We start from the raw sequence: 20,046 nt of genomic DNA, 5'->3' as shown, positions 1-20,046 counted from the left end.
GCACAGAGAAGCAGCGTGGCTTAGTGGAAAGAGCACGGGCTTGGGGGGGTCAGAGGTCGTGGGTTCTAATTTAGCTCCTGTGTGACTTTGGGCAAGTCACTTCTCTTTGCCTCAGTGACCTCATCTGTCAAATGGGGATTAAAACTGTGAACCCCATGTGGGACAACCGGATTACCTTGTATCTACCCCAGCGCTTAGAACAGTGCTTGGCACATAGTGAGTACTTAAAGAACGTCATTATTTACAATACTTGATGCATAATAACCGCTTTAACAAATACCACAATTATTAAGTGGTATTACTTTCATGCTAAAAAGCAATCTGAATGCTCTTATGGCATTAACTTAGTGGACTGTTGAGCTTATGGCTCTGGTTGCAGGGACCTACAGAGAGGAGTAAGGGTCTTCTCAGGCCCTGGGATTTGGGGTCAGCCTTTCCCAGCCAGCTGAGCACTCAGACTATGCTAGCAGCAGCCTCCCTAGCATGGCCTCTCAGTACCCAGAAGGAGGTTTCAACCATAAGAGAAGACTGCTGGAATGCTGATTTGGCTCAGATTTTGGAATGAACCACAGAGCATGGGGAATGCTCTATCTTGGGGAGGTACCTATTTTCAACTTTCCCTTTCCCTCTCACCACCTAATGTATCTGCTACCGATAGGTACGTGATAAGAATGTGATTTGCAGAAGAGGCAATTGTTAGGGTTACAGTTGTGTCTTGGCATCCTATCAGATCTATCGGTATTTAGTAGAAGGAACTGAATTAGTTATATTTATTGAGTGCTTACTATGTGCAGAGCAGTGTACTAAGCACTTGGTAGGCATATTCCCCGCCCACAAGTTTATAGTGTAGAGGGGGGAGACAGACATTACTATAAGTAAACTTTGGATAGGCACAGAAGTGCTGTGGAGCTGAGAGGGGTGAATAAAGGGTTCAAATCCAAATGCAACGTTGACGCAGAAGGGAATGGGAGAAGAGGAAGTGAGGGCTTAGTCGGGGAAGGCCTCTTGGAGGCAATGTGCTTTTAATAAGGATTTGAAGGTGGGGAGAGTGATGATCTGTCAGATAGGAAAGAGGAGGGCCTTCCAGGCCAGAAGGAGGATGTGGGTGAGAGGCTGGTGGTGAGATAGACAAGATGAAGGTACAGCAAGTAGTTTGTGTTAGAGGAACAAAGGCTGCTTGCTGATTTGTAGAAGGATTATGTAGTAGGATTATGACCCAACATGGTGCTGTTCCCCTATGATTGATGTCTGCCAGTCATATGATGTAATCTGAAATCGGCTTGTCATCCGCCCCCTAGTCCAGCAGGAGAAACCACGCATATCTCCCTCCCCACACTCTGCTCTTCCTAGCCTCCCCTGGGGGCCGTGGTTCCGGGAGGAGAACGCCCTGGGTGGGCACGAGCCCTTTCAAGGAACTGGGCCAGCTGGCTTCAGTGTGCACCCGCCCCCAGATCTAGCAGAGGGAAAGGCCTCCGTCCACTTCCACCCCCATAGTCCCTCTGGCAGCTCCCCTCCACCTCCTCTCCATCCGGGGTGGCTGTGGAGGCCCAGACAGGGGTCTGCTCTGGGGAAAAGGCCCGCTTCCCTCTTCCTTGGCACCACCCCCTCATTGAAAGATCAGGAGATTTCAATCAATCAATCAATCAATAGTATTTATTGAGGACTTACTGTGTACAGAGCACTGTACTAATCAGTTGGGAGAGTACAGTACAACAGAGTTGGTAGACATGTTCCCGGGCCACAAGCAGCTTACCGTTTACAGTTTTCGAGAAGCAGTGTGGCTCAGTGGAAAGATCATGGGCTTTGGAATCAGAGGTCAGGGGTTCAAATCCCTGCTTCACCAATTGTCAGCTGTGTGACTTTGGGCAAGTCACTTAACTTCTCTGTGCCTCAGTTACCTCATCTGTAAAACGGGGATTAAGACTATGAACCCTCCGTGGGACCACCTGATCACCTTGTATTCCCCCTCAGCACTTAGAATAGTGCTTTGCACATGGTAAGTGCTTAATAAATGTCATTATTATTCTTATTCTTTTCATAATTTAAACTATGAAGACTGTTAATCAGGAGCTGCTTGTCAATCACGTCATCTTGAAGAATTTCTCCTGATTAACATATCGTAGCACAAAACGCACCGATTCATCGCGGAACCCTCCTGGCATACTCTGTGCACACAGGATCGGGGATAAAAGCTGCTCCTGCTTGCTCTCGGACTCCTGCGTCGGCAAGTCAAGAAAAACACCGTGGAAATTGCCACCTTCCCTCCCACCATCGAGGGTCACTGCTCCCACCATGCCCCGGGCCCCCTGGGCTGACGAAAGCTGCTCCCTCACACTCTTGGACTCCATCGCTGCCAAGACACTGAGTCTATTTTGTCTGTGTTGTGTTAGAATGTTTTGTTGCTCCTGATATGTCTATCTCCAGAAAGCAGCTTGGCCTACTGGAAAGCAACATGGCCTTGTGGATCAAGCATGGGCCTGGGACTAAGAGGACGTGGGTTTCTACTCCCAGCTCTGCCACTTGCCTGCTGTGTGACCTTGGATAAGTCACTTCCTTCTCTGTGCCTCAGTTACCTCATCTGTAAAGTCGGGGATTAAGATCAAGCCCTATGTGGGGCATGGAGTGTGTCCAATCTGATTAGCCTGTAGTTACTCCAGTTCCTAGTACAGTACCTGACACAGTAGGTGCTTAATGAATACCATAAAACAAATAAAATATGAAAATCTCTTCTACCCACTTAATTCTTAGATTGTGAGCCCCATGACAGACAGGTACCATGTCTAATTCCCACCTGTGTATTCTCTCCCAACACTTAGTGCAGTCCCTGACATATAGTAAGCATTTAACAAATATAGTTATCTGTTATTATAAGTATTCTAGACTGTGAGCCCGTTGTTGGGTAGGGACCGTCTCTATATGTTGCCAACTTGTACTTCCCAAGCGCTTAGTACAGTGCTCTGCACACAGTAAGCACTCAATAAATACGATTGAATGAATTTAGTACAATGCTCTGCACACAGTTGAACATTAGTAAATACTGCTACTATTATTTTTCCCGCCTGTCTTCCCTCTTTGCCTCCTGTCTACCCTCTCTCCCATGGCTGTTCAGCCTCTGATAATAATTAAACATCCACTAAGAATTCTTCCTAGGTAATTAATTAAACTCCCCCAGCCACATTCCGAAATCTGTTTTGCTCAGCAGTGATGCAAGACTCATTTGGGCTAGAGGGTGGTGTTTCCTCCAAATACTCTCCACCTCATCATTTAACCGACACAATTAGTTTCCTCCAGGTAAATGACAGTCCAAGGCAAGGCACTAAAAAGAGCATCTCAGTTTATTAGGTTTAATTATTAATACTGTACAAAATAGGCTTACGAAGAAATGCAAATTTACAGATAGACTTTATTTTCATTTTTCAGTTGAGCAAGTGTTGAAAACCTTCAATTCCAGATTAGTTTAGTTGCCTTCCACTGCCCAGCCCTTTCCATCAGAATAATATCCTTTCTCCCTTTAGCACCAGACTCTGATTCACCAGTCTGCTTGGTTTGGGGGCAGTCCCTCTAAACTGTAAGCTCGTTGTGGTCAGGGAATGTGTGCAAACTCCATTTGTATTGTACTCTCCCAAGTACTTAGTACAGTGATCTGCACAAGGCAAGTGCTCAATAAATGCCATGGATGATGACAATGCTTCCTGGCCTCCCCAATAATATGTGCCAAGCACTGTTCTAAGCGGTGGGGCAGAAACAAGCTAACTGGGTTGGACACATCCCTGTCCCACACAGGGCTCCCAATCTCAATCCCCATTTTACAGATGAGGGAACTGAGGCCCAGAGAAGATAAGTGACTTCCCCAGGTCACACAACACACAAATGGCAGAGCTGAGATTAGAATCCAGGTCCTCCTGACTCCCAGGCTTATCTAATATCCATCCACTCAACCATGCTGCTTCCACACATTCTCCCAATCCTGATCCTGTTCTCAGAGTCTCAGCCCATGCCAAGTTCTGAACCAGCATTAAGAAACCAGGAGAGACAAGAGTTCGGGCAAACGTTTATCACCAGGGTGCACCATGGAAAAGTACTTATAGTGTTGGGTGTAATAGGCTTTGCCAGTGATGCTGGCTAATTGAAAACTAGCAGAAACCCACAACATAGTCCCAATATTTTGAAATATACCTTTTTTAATGATATTTGTTAAGCATTAACTATGTGCCAGGTACCGTTCTAATGCTTGGGTAGATACAAGTTATTCAGGTTGGACACAGTGCCTGTCATACATAGGGCTCATAGTCTTAATCTTTGCTTTACAGATGAGGCCCAGAGAACCTAAGGGACTTGCCTAAGGTGTCACAACAGACAAGTAGGGAGTCAGGATTAGAACCCAGTTTCTTTTGACTCCTGGGCCCCTGCTCTATCCACTAGGCCACACTGCTGCTCTGTTCTTCCATTCCCTCACCAGGCCTCAGTGAGCCTGCCTCTGAGTTTGGGTCTTTCCCTGTCTCTGACCCCCCTTCCCTTTCCCTCTGGGACTCAGCTTGGGGTCTCAGAGGCCCTGGAGGCCTGGACCCTCTCCGCCTCCCCATCGTCGCCTTTCCCAGCCTGGCTCTAACCAGAACTGAATTTTGGCCTCTCAGTTGGGCCCTCCTCCGACCCACGCTCTTCTCCATCTTCTGACCTGCAGTGCTTCTCTTCCCTCTGAAAAGGCAACTCAAAAGTGGCATGTGCATTTGGGGACAGGATTCCAGGAAGATTGTCTATATTAAGGTTCCTGGAGCTCTCTGATAAAGTTACATAATAAGCCTTGATTAGCATTGGAATATTCATGAAATTACTAACAAAATACATAAATAAATAAATAAATAAGAAGAATAAATAAAGTTTAAGTACACCAAGGGGGATTTTAAGCCCTAATTAAACTAGGCCTTCCAAATTATTTTCTGCATAATTTTCCCTTCTTAGTCCTATCAGTCAAGGCTTTTACGATTGCTGTTCTTGGAGATTTGGGGGTTTTATGTGCTTTCTGTGGAGCAGGGCTGGAGGAATGGGTGGAAGCTTTCCTCCTTCAGGCTGCTGAAGATCTCCTTCGTGCCGTTCTGCCACTGGAGAACGAGGTCCATCGGGGTTTTTCCTTCCTGTCCCAAACAGAAGGGGAGTTGACTGTTAATATGTGGGCGTGTTGCATTAGGTGGTAGAGGCTGGTAGTTATTTCGGGAGTATTGCGGGTTTGCCACAAAGTGGGTGATAGGCTTCCTATTCTGGCTGGTTATGCTGTGTGTGCCAGGGATTCACTAAGTAAAACTGGTTGGGAATGAAGTTTGGGAAACTGCATTTCAATCCCTCTTTTGGGCATGCTTCTGATTAGGTAAATATATATAAATATATATATATATATATATACACACACCTAATAAATAAATAAAATAAATGTATATATATATATATATATATATATATTTATGTATCTGACACATAGTAAGCGGTTAACAAGTACCATTTGTTAAGCATTTACTATATGCCAGGCACTGTACTAAGCGCTGGGGTGGATACAAGCAAAGGGAGTTGGACACAGTCCCTGTCCCACGTGGGGCTCACAGTCTCAATCCTCATTTTATAGATGAGGTAACTGAGGCACAGAGAAGTGAAATGACTTGTCCAAGGTCACACAGCAGACAAGAAGGGAAGTCGGGTTCATAGCCCATGGCCTTCTGACTTCCAGCCAATGCTCTACCCACTAAGCCATGCTGTCTGCTCCCATAATCCCAAAGTCCAGGAGAATCTCTCTCCCCTGCCCCAGACTGTTAAAATTGTTATGGGCAAGGAACGTGTCTGCTAATTCTATTGTACTCTCCCAAGAGCTTAGTACAGTGCTCTGAACATAGTAAGTGCTCAGTAAATACCACTGATTGATTCTACGAGTGGCTAGAATAGTACAAAGTTACAGGACAAGCTCAACTGGGTTTTCAGGCTTTCCCTAGATTTCGTATGAAACCCCTGGATGTTCTCTTGGGAATTTTACCTATATTCTTAAATGCAGAATTCAGGAAATTTTTTTTTGTTGTTGGTTTTTTTTTTCAATTTTCCTTTAGCAGAAAAGACTTGCATATAAATTAAAGGTGAAGTTGAGTGCTAGCAGCAATGGTGACGTGTAAAGACACTTTGCGATTATCACAAATGGTAAGTTTGGGGTGTCTGCTGTTCTTTTCTAGGTCCTTCAATTATGCAAATTTTTATCTTTCCGAGAATAAAGTTGTCTTAAATGTCACACTGAGTACAAAATTCTGCCTTAGGGAAGAGTGATTTCAAAATTTCTAAGCAAGCTTGTTTTCTATGAGTTGTGTTTTTTAAAAATCTAATAGATTGTGATGATGAGTAACGGATGAGAAATAATTTGATTACACTTAAAACTCCAGAGATGAAATTCCTGGGGGCAGTAGAGACTTTGCCTGGTATCTGGATAATAGTAATAATAATAATAATAGTAATAATAATAATAATAATAACTGCATTAAGTGCTTACTTTGTGCCACATACTGTACTTAGTGCTGAGGTAGATAAAGATAATCAAGTCCCCCATGGGGATCGTATTCTAAGTAAGAGGGAGCACAGGCATTGAATCCCCATTTTGCAGATGAAGGAACCAAGGCTTGCCTAAGGTCACACAGCAGGTAAGTGGAGAGCTGAAATTAGAACCCAGGTCCTCTGATTCCCAGGCCCATACTCTTTCCACTAGGCCACACTGATTCTCCAAGATTTAATTCTTTCTATGCAGTGCTCAGATACAGTGGTCACAAGGACAACGGTGCCCTTGGTGTGGAGTGGGGGCAACTAGATATTGCCGCATAAAGGCGTGGGGACTGGGAAGCTGCTAAATTAACCCTGGAGCTGTTCACCCTTTCAACGTATCTGGTGCATCTTATTTTTATGCAGATCAATTGCTATACTGAGCCAGACTTTGTCCTCTGAAGAAGGACCCCAGGGAGAGATGAATGAGGATGTCCCAATAGTCACTCAGTCAGTGGTATTAATTGGTACTGTGGTGCAGAGCACTGTACTAAATGCTTGGGAGAGTACAATATAGCAACAAACAGACACGAGATGAATGCAAATGTCACTACCAGAGCCCAGGTGCCCAGAATATAAAGTTCTTCCAGTAGCCAGCCTGTTTCAAACCCCTGCCCTCCTCTTAGGCCCTTCTCTGCGAGGAGTTGGAATCCAGTCTGAGAAAGAAAGGGTGCTCTCCTACCCTCAGCTTGAGTTGTGCCCCCTTTATTTTTTAATAGTATTTGTTAAGCCCTTACTAATAATGATAGCTGTGGTATTTGTAGAGTGCTTACTATGCACCAGGCACTGTAGCAAGCACTGAGGTAGATACAAGCTAATTCATTCATTCAATCATATTTATTGAGTGCTTACTGTGTGCAGAGCACTGTACTAGTGTGGCTCAGTGGAAAGAGCCAGGGCTTTGGAGTCAAAGGCCACAGGTTCAAATCCCGGCTCTGCCACTTGTCAGCTGTGTGCCTTTGGGCAAGTCACTTCACTTCTCTGTGCCTCAGTTCCCTCATCTGGAAAATGGGGATGAAGACTGTGAGCCCCCCGTGGGACAACCTGATCACCTTGTAACTTCCCCAGTGCTTAGAACAGTGCTTTGCACATAGTAAGCTCTTAGTAAATGCCATCATGATTATTATTATTACTAAGCTAACCAGGTTGGGCACAGTCCACGTCCCCACATGGGGCTCACAGTCTTAATCCCCATTTTACAGATGAGGTAACTGAGGCACAGAGGAGTGAAGTGACTTGCCCAAGGTGACACAGAAGACAAGGGGCAGAGCCAGGATTAGAGCCCAGGTCCTTCTAACTTCCTGGCCTATACTCTATCCACTTCTCTTTTCTCTCTCCCCACTGAGGACATGGCAGGATTAGAACCCAGTCCCAAGCTCGTGCTCTATCCACTTGCTTCTCAGGCAACCCCTCTGGGGCTGAAGGGAAGAATTGGGCACATTACAAGAGTGAACTGAGTTTGGATGGCGCCTGTATTTTAAAGGCAAAAAGAACAGAATGTCCTGGATCCTAAGAAAAAGAAGCAGTCTTTCCTGGCACAGACTGAGTTGGAATAAATACTCCAAGTTAAACTCATGCCAAAAACTCTAACCTGGGAATTGCTGATTTGCTTGGAGCTGGCCTACATCCAAGTGAATTTGAAGTAACCTCTGAACCTGCACTTAGCTGCCCATTTTTCCCACTATAAATAGACACATTCCACGTTGCTCATGGTTTTGTGTAGCAAGGGGCAGCGCAGCCCTAACTGTGAACTTCTAACTTTGTTATACCCAGAAGTTCCCAATTCCCTCCCAAAGGTAAGAATTCTGAGGGATTAAACACCGTGGCAAGGCTGTCTGAATTTTGCACAGTGAAGAGGTGACTGCTGAATGGGCCACGTGCACTGTTCAAAGACACCCCAGAGCTGTTTATTTGGGGGGCAAATGAGCATTTTTAGACGGTCAAAAGGGGCAGGGTGAGCTCGACTATGAGCCCGTTGTTGGGTGGGGATTGTCTCTATCTGTTGCCAAATTGTTCTTTCCAAGTGCTTAGTACAGTGGTCTGCACACGGTAAGTGCTCAATAAATGCCATTGAATGAATGAACCGTGGAGGGGATACCTCCATGTAGGACAAAGACAGTGCTTATCAGGAGGTGGAACAGCCTCACTACTGGAAGTGACTGGTTTTAAAGGGCTCCCTGGGAATCATAAGCACAAGGATATAGCCCGGGCCCTGGGGGTCAGAAAGATCTGGGTTCTAATCCTGCCTCTGCCATTTGCCTGCTGTGTGATCTTGGACAAGTCACTTATCTTCTCTGCACCTCAGTTCCCTCATCTTTAAAATGGGGATTGAGTCTGTGAGCGCCACATGGGACAGGGACTGTCTAAATTGATTTGCTTGTATCTACCCCAGTGCTTAGTACAGGGCCTGGCGCATAGTAAGGGCTTAACACATACTACAATTATTATTATTATTAATAATAATAATGACATTTGTTAAGCATTTACTATGTGCCAAGCACTGTTCCCAAGCACTGGGGGGATATGAGGTAATCAGGTTGTCCCACATGGGGCTCACAATCTTAATCCCCATTTTCCAGATGAGGGAATTGAGGACCAGAGAAGTTAAGTGACGTGCCCAAAGTCACACAGCTGACAAGTGGCGGAGCTGGGATTAGAACCAAAGACCTCTGACTCCCAAGACCGTGCTCTTTCCTCTGAGCCATGGTGTTTTCTCTTTGCCTCAGTTCCCTCATCTGTAAAATGGGGATTAACATTGTGAGCCTTATGTGGGACAGGAACTGTGTCCAACCTGATTATCTTATACCTACTCCAGAGCTTAGAACAGTGGCTGGCACATAGTAAGTGCTTAATAAATATCATTATAATTATTATTAATATTGGCTGGGAGTTGTACTTACGCAATTCTTGATGGTGAGGTTGGCCCCGTGAAGAATAAGGAGTCGGATCATTTTATAACGATTCAGTCTCACTGCGTCATGCAAGGGGGTGTCTCCTTCCTGAGAACAGCAAAACCAACAATACCGAGATTGATCTCAGACCCAACAAAGTCTTGGGCAGGCTTCGCTTGGGTGCCTGACAGGTTAGAGGTGGGTACAGCCAAGAAGGAAATCATGGCCATAGGACCAGTATGGTCTGGTGGATACAGCACGGGTTTGGGAGTCAGAAGGACCTGGGTTCTAATCCCAGCGCCGCCACTTGTGTGCTGTGTGACCTTGGGTAAGTCACTTCCCTTTTCTGGGCCTCAGTTACCTCGTCTGTAAAATGGGAATTAATAATGGGCGCCCCATGTGGGACAGGGATTGTGTCCAACCTGATTAACTTGTATCTACCCCGGTGCTTAGAACAGTGCTTGGCACATAGTAAGCACTTAACAAGTATTATTATTATTATTATTATTATTATCATTATCATTAATGAAGACTGTGATCCCTATGCAGGAGAGGGACTCTGTCCAATCCGATTTGCTTGTATCCACCTCAACACTTAGTACAGTGCCTGGCACATAGTAAGCACTTAACAAATGAAATTATTATTATTATTATTATTATTATTATTATTATTATTATTAAAGATTGGAGCTCGGGTACATACTCTGTCTTTGGTGTTGAGGTCCGCTTCACAGGCGATGAGGTGTTCCGCACATTCATAGTGCCCTGTCCTCACTGCCACATGCAAAGGGGTGCTGAGCAACTAGATCAGAGCAAATATGTCCATTAGAAACAAATGGGAGAGACAGGGGGATCATTTGATAATTTCTCTTTTTCTTTTAATCATGCACAGCATTTTGGGATAAAAAGTACTTCTTGGGACATCTAACACCTCTAGGGGCTCCTAGCACTAAAAACAAGAAAATGACCTACTTCCTCTAAACTGTATGCTCCTTGTGAGCCAGGAGTGTTTCTGTTTTATTGTAGTCAGTCAGTCACATTTATTGAGCACTTATTGTGTGTAGAGCACTGTACTAGGCATTTAGGACAGTACAATATAAAAGTAAAACAGACATATTCTCTGCCCACAACAAGCTTACAGTCTGGAGTGTGGGGAGACAGACATTAATATAATTAAAGTTATAGATAGATAAGGGCTGTGGGGCTGAGAACTGGGGGTATTAATAAACCTCCTCCCCCTCCCCCTCCCCCCCACCATACCTTCTTCCCCTCCCCACAGCACCTATATATGTATATATGTTTGTACATATTTATTACTCTATTTATTTTACTTGTACATATTTATTCTATTTATTTTATTTTGTTAATATGTTTTGTTTTGTTGTCTGTCTCCCCCTTCTAGACTGTGAGCCTGTTGTTGGGTAGGAACCGTTTCTATATGTTGCCAACTTGTACTTCCCAAGCTCTTAGTACAGTGCTCTGCACACAGTAAGCGCTCAATAAATATGATTGAATGAATGAATGAATGAATAAAGGGAGCAAGTCAAGGCAACGCAGAAGGAAGTGGGAGAAGAGGAAAGGAGGGCTTAATCAATCAATCAATCAATCAGTCGTATTTATTGAGCACTTACTGTGGGCAGAGCACTGTACTAAGTGCCTGGGAAGTACAAGTTGGCAACATATAGAGACGGTCCCTACCCAACAGTGGGCTCACAGTCTAGAAGGGGAAGGCCTCCTGGAGATGTGTCTTCAGTAAGGCTTTGAAGTTGGGGAGAGTAATTGTCTATTGGATATGAAGAGGGAGAGTGTTCCAGGCCAGAGCCAGGATGGGGGCGAGAGATCGGCGATGAGCTAGACTAGATTGAGGTACAGTGAGTAGGTTGCCATTTGAGGAGCGAAGTATACTCTTCTAAATGCTTAGTACAGTGCTCTGCACACAGTTAGAAATCAATAAATACTATCGTTGGATTGATGGATTGATGGATAGACTGAAATCGGGGAAACCCAAACCCCAGAGCATTACAGACCACCCCATTAGCCCCATTCCAGCAATGGACTGGAATTACTAGTCAGTCAGGGGAAGCTACCTTATCTCGGGGGTTGATTTTGGCTCCTTTGTTCAGCAAGAACTTCAGAACGTCCAGGTTTCCTCCTCGGCTCGCCCAGTGAAGGCCGGTGGACTCCAGCTGAAATGTGGGAACACGGAACCGCCAGTGAAATTCCAAGTGAAGCGCTCCAGTGACGGTGCCCAAAACTCTCACTAGAGGTCAGGCCAATTCTGACTCCACTTCCTCCGGCTCATGGTCATTTTTCTGGATCTCTTCCCTGGAATGGCCCCGGGGACAGCTGTCCCTCCCAGCCCAGCCCCTAGAATCGGCACTCCATCACCACTCCCAGGCTGGGCAGGCTGGATGAATTCCCTGGGGGAATTTCACCAGCCCTCCCCAAGGGGTTGGGCACTTGACCTGATCCGTGGTTCAAGGGACGCAACCGCAATTGTCCTGAGTTTCAGCAGGAATCTGTTTTAGATATCGGCCTTTTCTAGTCACCTCTTGAAACTAGTCAGCTCGGGAAGAAAGCCTCAGAAATTGAGCATCTAACATCAAACCTGTGTGAGCTGATGATTTGAGCATCAAAACTCATTCTTTGTCCAGACTAGCTGTATAAACCTTGTGACTATTTAGAAATTGCCCCTCTTCCCAATGCTTCTTCATCCACTCCCCTCCCCCTCCACCCAGTTGTCCCTCCCTGTGAAACAGCTGTCTCTGGTAGCCTGCATCCTGTTTGGGGAGATGGGGAGCGGGCAAGGAATTTGTTAAGCACTTCCTATGTGCCAGGCACTGTATTAAACATTATGGAAGAAACAAGCTTATCAGGTTGGACACAGTCTGGTCCCACAAGGGGCTCACATATTTAATCCCCATTATAATAATTATGGTATTTGTTAAGTGCTAAGTGCCAAGCACTGTTCTAAGTGCTGGGGTAGATACAGGTTAAACAGGTTGTCACCCGTGGAGCTTACAGTCTAAATCGCTTTACAGATGAGGTAACTGAGGCACAAAGAAGTTAAGTGACTGGCCCAAGATCATGCAGCAGACAAGTGGCAGAGCTGGGATTAGAACCCAGGTTCTTCTAACTCCCAGGCCTGTGCTCTTTCCACTAGACCATGCTGCTTCTCAGAGTTTCAAGTTGCTGGAGGTTGATTCCCCATATGGAAAGGAGGAAGGTTCCCTGAAGGCTGTTTGTATGTGAGGTGGGGCAGTGAGGAAGGCTGAGAATGTGGAGAAGCCTCAAGTAAAACAGTGGGAATGTGCAGAGGCTCCCATAGATAGAAGAAAGAAGAGAAGTAGCTAGAAAGGGAGCAAGAGTAATGACAACAGCAGTATGGAAGAAGAGGATTGAAGGGTGGGGTAGAGGATTAGGGTGAGGGAAGGATCAGGAATAGGTAATGATAATGATAATAATTGTGATATTTGTTAAGTGATTACTATGTGCCAGGCACTATAGTAGGCGCTGAGGTGGATACAAGCAAATGGGGTTGGACACAGTTCCTGTCTCACGTGGGGCTCACGGTCTCAATCCCCATTTTGTTGACCAGGGAACTGAGGCCCAAAGAACTGAAGCGCTTAGTACAGTGCTCTGCACACAGTAAGCGCTCAATAAATACGATTGATGATGAAGCAACTTGCCCAGTGTCATTCAGCAGACAAGTAGCAGAGCTGGGGTTAGAACCCATGATCTTCTGACTCTGAGACTCATGCTCTAGCCACTACGCCTGAGGGAAACTCATCAGAAATAGATATATTGAGTAGGGGGGTGGTTGGTAGCTGGCAGAGTTTCAATATTGGACTCTTCTGCTTTTTCTGGGAGGAAGAGGAGAGGCAAAGATGGAGGGAAACCTTAGCATCGTACTTTCCAAGCGCTTAGTACAGTGCTCTGCACACAGTAAGCGCTCAATAAATGCAATTGAATGAATGAATGATGCATTGGAAGCAAGCTTTGAGTTTGTATCACACAAACTTGTCCATCTCTTTGTAGATAGTTTGATTTGAAGTTGTCCAATTGTGACCACTTGTTATGGGCCTGCCTGATGCTCCTGACTTTCAGCTCCTTCAGTCAGTCAATCAATCATATTTATTGAGCGCATACTAGGTGCAGAGCACCATACTAAGTGCTTTGGAGAGTACAATGCAACGGAATTAGCAGACTTGTTCCCTGCCCATAGCGAACTTACAGTCTAGAGGAAAAGACATACAAGGAATGTGTCTACCAACTATATTGTATTGTACCTTCCCTAGCACTTACTACAGTGCTGTGCCAGCAATAAGTGCTCAATAAATACCACTGATTGATTGATTGCTGTGCAGTCGGAACCACTCTCACTGATGACAGTGAGGGTCCGTGTTCACCTCTAGAACTTTTCTGACCCTGCAAGGCAAGGAGCCAATGTTCCAATTTAGTGCAAAGCGTGATGGGGAGTTGAGGAGAAGGAAAGCATGATATATCAGATAGTCTTTACTGTATTTCATACCTCTTAAGTCCCTGATGTGACAATAGCTGTCTATTTATCTATTTTGATGCTATTGATGACTGTCTACTTGTTTTGTTTTGTTGACTGTCTCCCCCCTTCTTGACTGTGAGCCTACTGTTGGGTAGGGATTGCCTCTATCTGTTGCTCAGTTGCACTTTCCAAGTGCTTAGTACAGTGCTCTGCACGCAGTAAGCGCTCAATAAATATGAGTGAATGAATGAATACCTGTGCTCAGGTCAATATTGCCATGTAATATTATCCATTTCCCCCCTCTCCTTTTCCCTTCCCACCTCTTTCCGCTTATCCTGCATTTATTCCCTAAGGATATTGGCCCTGACTGGTTATTTGATTTAATATGGCCCATCTATCATTTTTCTTGGCTTCACCTTTCCTCATGCATTGCCACACTGCAAAGCAAAAATAGAATCTATTTACCATATCTTGGAATTCAATTTGGGCTCCAGCTTCTATCAGCTTTTCCACAATTGCCAAGTGTCCTTCTGAGCATGCTCGGTGAAGGGCCGTCCTTTTGTACTGTCAGAATCGCAAGAGAAAGTGGGCGGTAAATACTTCCTTGACCCGCAAGAGGAGTGAGAGCAGGCAGTGTCCTGGCTTGGTTTATGGTTTAGAGAGGGAGAGTCTACCTACGAGGAGTGGGGTTGGGGCGAGAGTGATGTAAGGGAGGTCCAAGCTGACTCATAATAAAAATAATAATAATATTGGTACTTGTTAAGAGCTTACTATGTGCCAAACACTGTTTTAAGTGCTGGGTTAAACACAAGTTGATCAAGTTGGACAGTCTCTGTCCCACATGGGGCACAGTCTTAATCCCCATATTATGGACGAGGTAACTGAGACCCTGAGAAGTTAAGTGACTTGCCCAGGTTCACACGGATGTTTGGCACTTCCAGAGAGAAGTGTGGGGCTGCAGGAGAGAGGTCTTTTGAGGACAGAAATACCCAGGCCCAGCCCTGCGGGAGGAATGTCTGCCATGTGACACTCCTTCTTGGGCCCCACATGCCCCTCCAGGCAGCGTGGCAACCTTGCCACCAGTTTCCTTGTTCTGCCTCAGCACCTCAAGGCCCAGCCCGGGCCTACTGGTTTGTCTGGGGATTTTTGTTCTTGGATCTCTCTGTCCTCTTTATCCGGCCATGTGGCCTAGGAGAGGGGAAAGAATGGAGGGGGTGGGAGAATGGTTTCTGGACTCCTAGACCCTGCCAGCAAGGCCACATTAAAGGTAGGAAATGGTTCCATAGTAATAAGTGTTCTTCCAGAAACACGACCGAGGGCGTACCTCATCGCAGACATCTGGAGTCTTCTGGTCTGACAAGAACTTTTCTATTATTGGCATTCTGTTCTCCAGGGCAGCCTTCAGAAATAGAGGGATGTCCACAGCTTCTGTCTGGAGGCAAACAGAACAACAAAGAAGGTCGACCAGGTTTCTCTACCTGGGAGTCGCTTTGCGGGACTAGGTACCTCTGGATGCTGATATTTGCCTGAACAAATAGTCCTCAATAATGGTGGTATTTGTTAAGTGCCTACAGTGTGCCAAGCACTGTACTAAGCACTGGGGTAAAGGCAGGACAATCAGGTGAGGCAGGGCCTCTGTCCACATAATAATAATGATAGGATTTGTTAAGCACTTACTATGTGCCGAGCACTGTTCCAAGCACTGGGGTAGATACAAGGTAATCAGGTTGTCCCACGTGGGGCTCACAGTCTTAATCCCCATTTTACAGTTGAGGGAACTGAGGCACAGCGAAGTGAAGTGACTTGCCCGAAGTCACATAGCTGAGAAGTGGGGAGGTGGGATTCAAACCCATAACCCCTGACTCCCAAGCCTGTGGTCTTTCACTAAGCCATGCTGCTTCTCATGGGGCTCACAATTTAAGTCTCCCCCACCCCACTAGATTGTGAGCTCGTTGTGGGCAGAGATTGTCATGTGGCGCAGTGGAAAGAGCACGGGCTTTGGAGTCAGAGGTTGTGGGTTCAAATCCCGACTCCACCACTTGTCAGCTGGGTGACTTTGGGCAAGTAACTTCACTTCTCTGGGTCTCAGTTCCCTCATCTGTAAAATGAGGATGAAGACTGTGAGCCCCCTGTGGAACAACCTGATCACCTTGTAACCTCCCAAGCACTTAGAACAATGCTTTGCAAATAGTAAGCACTTAACAGATGACATTATTAATATTATTATTAGTAGTATTTTACTTTCTCAAGCACTTATTACAGTGCACTGCACAAAGTAATGTCTCAATAAACATAATTGAATGAGTGAATGAATAAGTAGGAAGGTGTAGGATTTAATCTTCATGAGACACAGAGAAATCCTTACTATCACTTCAGGCTCCGGTTCCTTTAATACTGGGACTTTTACATTCTTGCATTTTTTCCTCTTCTTCAGGTGAATGATTTTTTCAAGATCTTCTAAACTTTCAAGCTTTGATCGCTGCTCAAGTTTTTTCTTCTTGAGCTAAAAGAAAACAAGGGTCGAAATGTGTCCAAGTGAGCTCCTGCAGAAAAGCCCTCCAATCCCCAAGAGTTAATGTTGTTATTATTGGATGGGACCGTGGGGATTTAGCTTCTTTTTTTTCCACACTGTAATCATACTTCAGTATCTCATAAAATGGTAATGGATGGCCCTGGCTGTTTTCAAATTGTTCAAATAGTGCTCGGAAAATCAATCTCTAATGGTACTATCGCAGGTTCTATGAATCTGGTTCTTTGACAAATGAGTGAGTTGTAATCCCGATTTCATAGGTTTTCTCTTAAATTTATGTTTAGAGTTACATGAAAACTAAACCTGCAGCAATGACTATGTCGTCACAACAAAGGTAGGGTGGAGACTGAAGGCAATTATTTGGATAATTCTGGTCTTAAAGGGCTGCTGTTCTGGCCTAAATTACCCCAGTATTTTAGTCAGTTGCAATTCTGAAACTACTGATAATAGCACAGTGCCTCAGGTAATTGATTAATTGATTGATTGCTCAATTTTCCACTTCACTTGGGCTGTGTAGACAAGGTCACATAATACTGAAAAATGATGTCTCAGAGTCCAAGTGCATTTATTAGGAAATTTCCAATAGTCATTCCCCTCTCAAAAAGAGGGAAATCTATTTTTTCTCCTGGTTTTACTCAAGATCTCTTTCCAAGGATCTGTCCCTGTCTGGTTTCTTTGTTCTCTGGACTGAAAGGGGGAACAGGGAAACACCACAGTTTTTACCTCAGCCTCTCGCTGCTTCTCAATTTCCTCAGTTTGACTTTCCAGAGCCCCAAAGCGAAGTGTCCGAAGTGTTTTCCGATCCTCTTGTTTCTCTAAGGTTTTAGCAGATTCGTAGTCTCCATTTTTGAAATCCTCTGGTAGGAAATTTCTTGTTTCTTTGCCATCGTTCTTTGTCCCAGTCACCTATCAAGGGAACAGAGTGTTTGTCTTAGTGCCACCTGAAAGGATGCTGATTGTCCACTCTCAGCTGCCAATTCTACCGAGAAATTCCTCCACCTCTGCTGAGGAGGAGCTACAAGCCTGCTGGAATCCCTGTGAGTAGAATCTTATTTGTTCAATATTTATACGAATATACAAACTAGGAGGCTGAGCCCTTTTGACAAACCCCTGTTGGCTTAACCCATTTTGGCATAATATCCTTCCCAAAAAACCGTGCCCCTACCTCATACCGCTGGAAAATTTGAGAGGTGGATGTATTTTTTTGGAGTTAAAACTATTCCCCAAGAAATTGCAATTTCTATGCAATTTCATACAGATATAATCAGTAAGACAATAAGCGCAAAGAAACTATAGAACTAATTCAATACTGGGCCTCTCCATCCTAACAACCCACATCACGTTAATTCAATTTATAACTATCTTTAGCCATGAAGTTTCAAATCTGAAAATGGATGATGTCTTGGCCAGGAGAAGCCAGGGTCAATTCCACAGCACCTCCCCACTCCCGAATTCCAGAAAAGGAGTATCGATAAGTATAAGACTCAGCTGGACTTACCAGTTCCTCCACTCTCAGCATCATCTTGTCTCTGTCCTCTGTGCTGTCCTTCTTGAAAAATGGGAAACTCTATTTCTGCTCCGCACAATAGCTCTCTCCGTGCCGTTCTCCTTCTGGATGAGACCCCCTCCTTCGCTCCTCAGGTCCGCTCTGCTGGGACCCACCCTACTGCCTCACCTTATATATCTTTGGGAGAGACCGGAATGAGATAATCTTCCAACCTGGGAATCCAAGTAGCCCCTCCAAGCCCCCACCTTTGACCAAGTCAGAAGCAGGTGAATATGTTCATTCCAGACCAAGTGTCTGGCAGCCGGGGAAACAGAGGGGCGGGGAGGGCTGTCTCAGTGCAATCACTCAGAATGTGGGAATCGGGCAGAAAGACGAGATGCTCATACCATGGGAGTGACACAACAGCTCAGCCCTTCCAGGCATCCCGCCCCAGGGTCCAGTGGGACAGCTGCCTGAGAATGTATCGCTCTTCTCTTTCCTTCCTGCCCGGCTTTCCCCTTGACTAATTAAGAAGACAGCACCAAAGGCCCTGGCATCCCTCTCGTAGCACTCGCTCTCCCCGAGAGCTGCCTTCCTGCTCAGTCCTGCCTGGAAACAGTTTCCCAGAAGGGGACGCCACGTCCCAGTGGCGCGTGTCTATATTTGTTTGGAATTCTCTGCAGGGTGGCAGAGCCAGGATGATGTCTCCACTGCTAAAAAGACCCCTGACGTGATCCACCCCGACCCCTGACAGGACCCAGAGAGGAGGGCTTGGCACAGCTTCTCCGTGCCATCATCGGTTATAATCCTAGCAGTACGTATCACCCTGTTCTGCTAATAGAGCCTTACAGACTATTACCAAATGGCCTTCCGCCATCCCACCCCCGCCACCCTAGAAAGTCCTGCACCAGGAGACTGAGGAGAGGTTGGAAAATGGCTGGCAGGGGGTATGAAGTCAGGTGAAAACACAGCAAGCCCCCTGGGAAGGTAGAGTGTTCTGCATGCAGAAAACACTTCAGAGTATTTCTTAGGCACTTTCTGCATGCAGAGCACTGTACTAAGTGTTGAGAGCGAATGTACAGGTGAGAGTTCATTCATTCATTCAATTTGTTCAATCATATTTATGAGCACTTACCTTGCACAGAGCACTGTACTAGGCACTTGGGAGAGTACAATTTTACACACAGTCCCTGCTCCTGGGTGAGCTGATGCAAAAGTCTAAGGCGAGAATTGTCTCCAGGACATGTGTTCCCTGATCCACTGGCTCCACCCTTGGAAGCAGCATGGCTTAGTGGATAGAGGATGGGCCTGGGAGACAGAAGGACCTGGATTCTAATCCCGGCTCTGTCACGTGTCTGCTTGGGCAAGTCACTTAATTTATCTGGGCCTCAGTTACCGCACCTGTAAAATAGGGATTAAGAGTGGGAGCCCCATGTGGGATAGGGACTGTGTCTAACCAGATAAACTTGTATCTACTCCAGTGGTTACAACAGTGCTTGGCACATAGTAAATGCTTAGCAAGTACTAGAATTATTATTATTATTGTCATCATCATCATCATCAACAATCATATTTATTGAGTGCTTAGTATGCGCAGAACACTGTACTAAGTGCTTGGAAGAGTACAGTATGACAGAGTTAGCAGTCACATTCCCTGCCCACAACAAGCTTCTAGTCTAAAATGGGACAGTGGGTTTTGGCTTTCCTGCTTTGCAAGGGATAGTGCCAACGCAGGCTCTAGGGTTGCTCCGTCCTCGCTGTTTGCCAATAGGGAGAACTGGACCATTATCGGGCAGGGATTGTCTCTATTTGTTGCTGAATTGTACTTTCCAAGCTCTTAGTTTAGTGCTCTGCACACAGTAAGCGCTCAGTAAATACGATTGAATGAATGAATCGATGAATGAATGAAGGGACAGAGACCAGAAAATGAGAGGCCTGGAAAACCAGGATGACCAGTCTCTTCCTTAAGCAGGATTGGAGGTTGGGCAGCAGCTGGTCACCTATGTCACATCCTGTCCCCTAGCAGCCCTCCCTCCATCTCCTATCCTACTTGGCAGGGTGGCAGTGATTTGGGGAA

The 20,046-nt window shown here is 45.5% G+C and overlaps 1 protein-coding gene across 1 annotated transcript; it reads right to left on the bottom strand.

Annotated features, from left to right (window-relative positions):
* Window positions 1-4,520: 4,520 nt before the first annotated feature.
* Window positions 4,521-18,150, bottom strand: ANKRD1 (ankyrin repeat domain 1). The gene is made up of 9 exons (XM_038744329.1): window positions 17,982-18,150; window positions 17,207-17,389; window positions 16,319-16,456; window positions 15,278-15,385; window positions 14,419-14,517; window positions 11,540-11,638; window positions 10,156-10,254; window positions 9,462-9,560; window positions 4,521-5,132 (listed from the first exon to the last, which is right to left on the bottom strand). Exons 1-9 carry the CDS (start codon window positions 18,003-18,005, stop codon window positions 5,010-5,012), a joined length of 972 nt encoding a protein of 323 aa, XP_038600257.1. The 5' UTR covers window positions 18,006-18,150; the 3' UTR covers window positions 4,521-5,009.
* Between the last annotated feature and the right edge of the window lie 1,896 nt (window positions 18,151-20,046).

This window comes from Tachyglossus aculeatus, chromosome 3 (genome assembly GCF_015852505.1).
Source record: "Tachyglossus aculeatus isolate mTacAcu1 chromosome 3, mTacAcu1.pri, whole genome shotgun sequence".
NCBI classification, from domain to species: domain Eukaryota; kingdom Metazoa; phylum Chordata; class Mammalia; order Monotremata; family Tachyglossidae; genus Tachyglossus; species Tachyglossus aculeatus.
The sequence above is the reverse complement of the archived record's forward strand: the minus strand, read 5'-3'. Positions and strand labels throughout refer to the sequence as shown.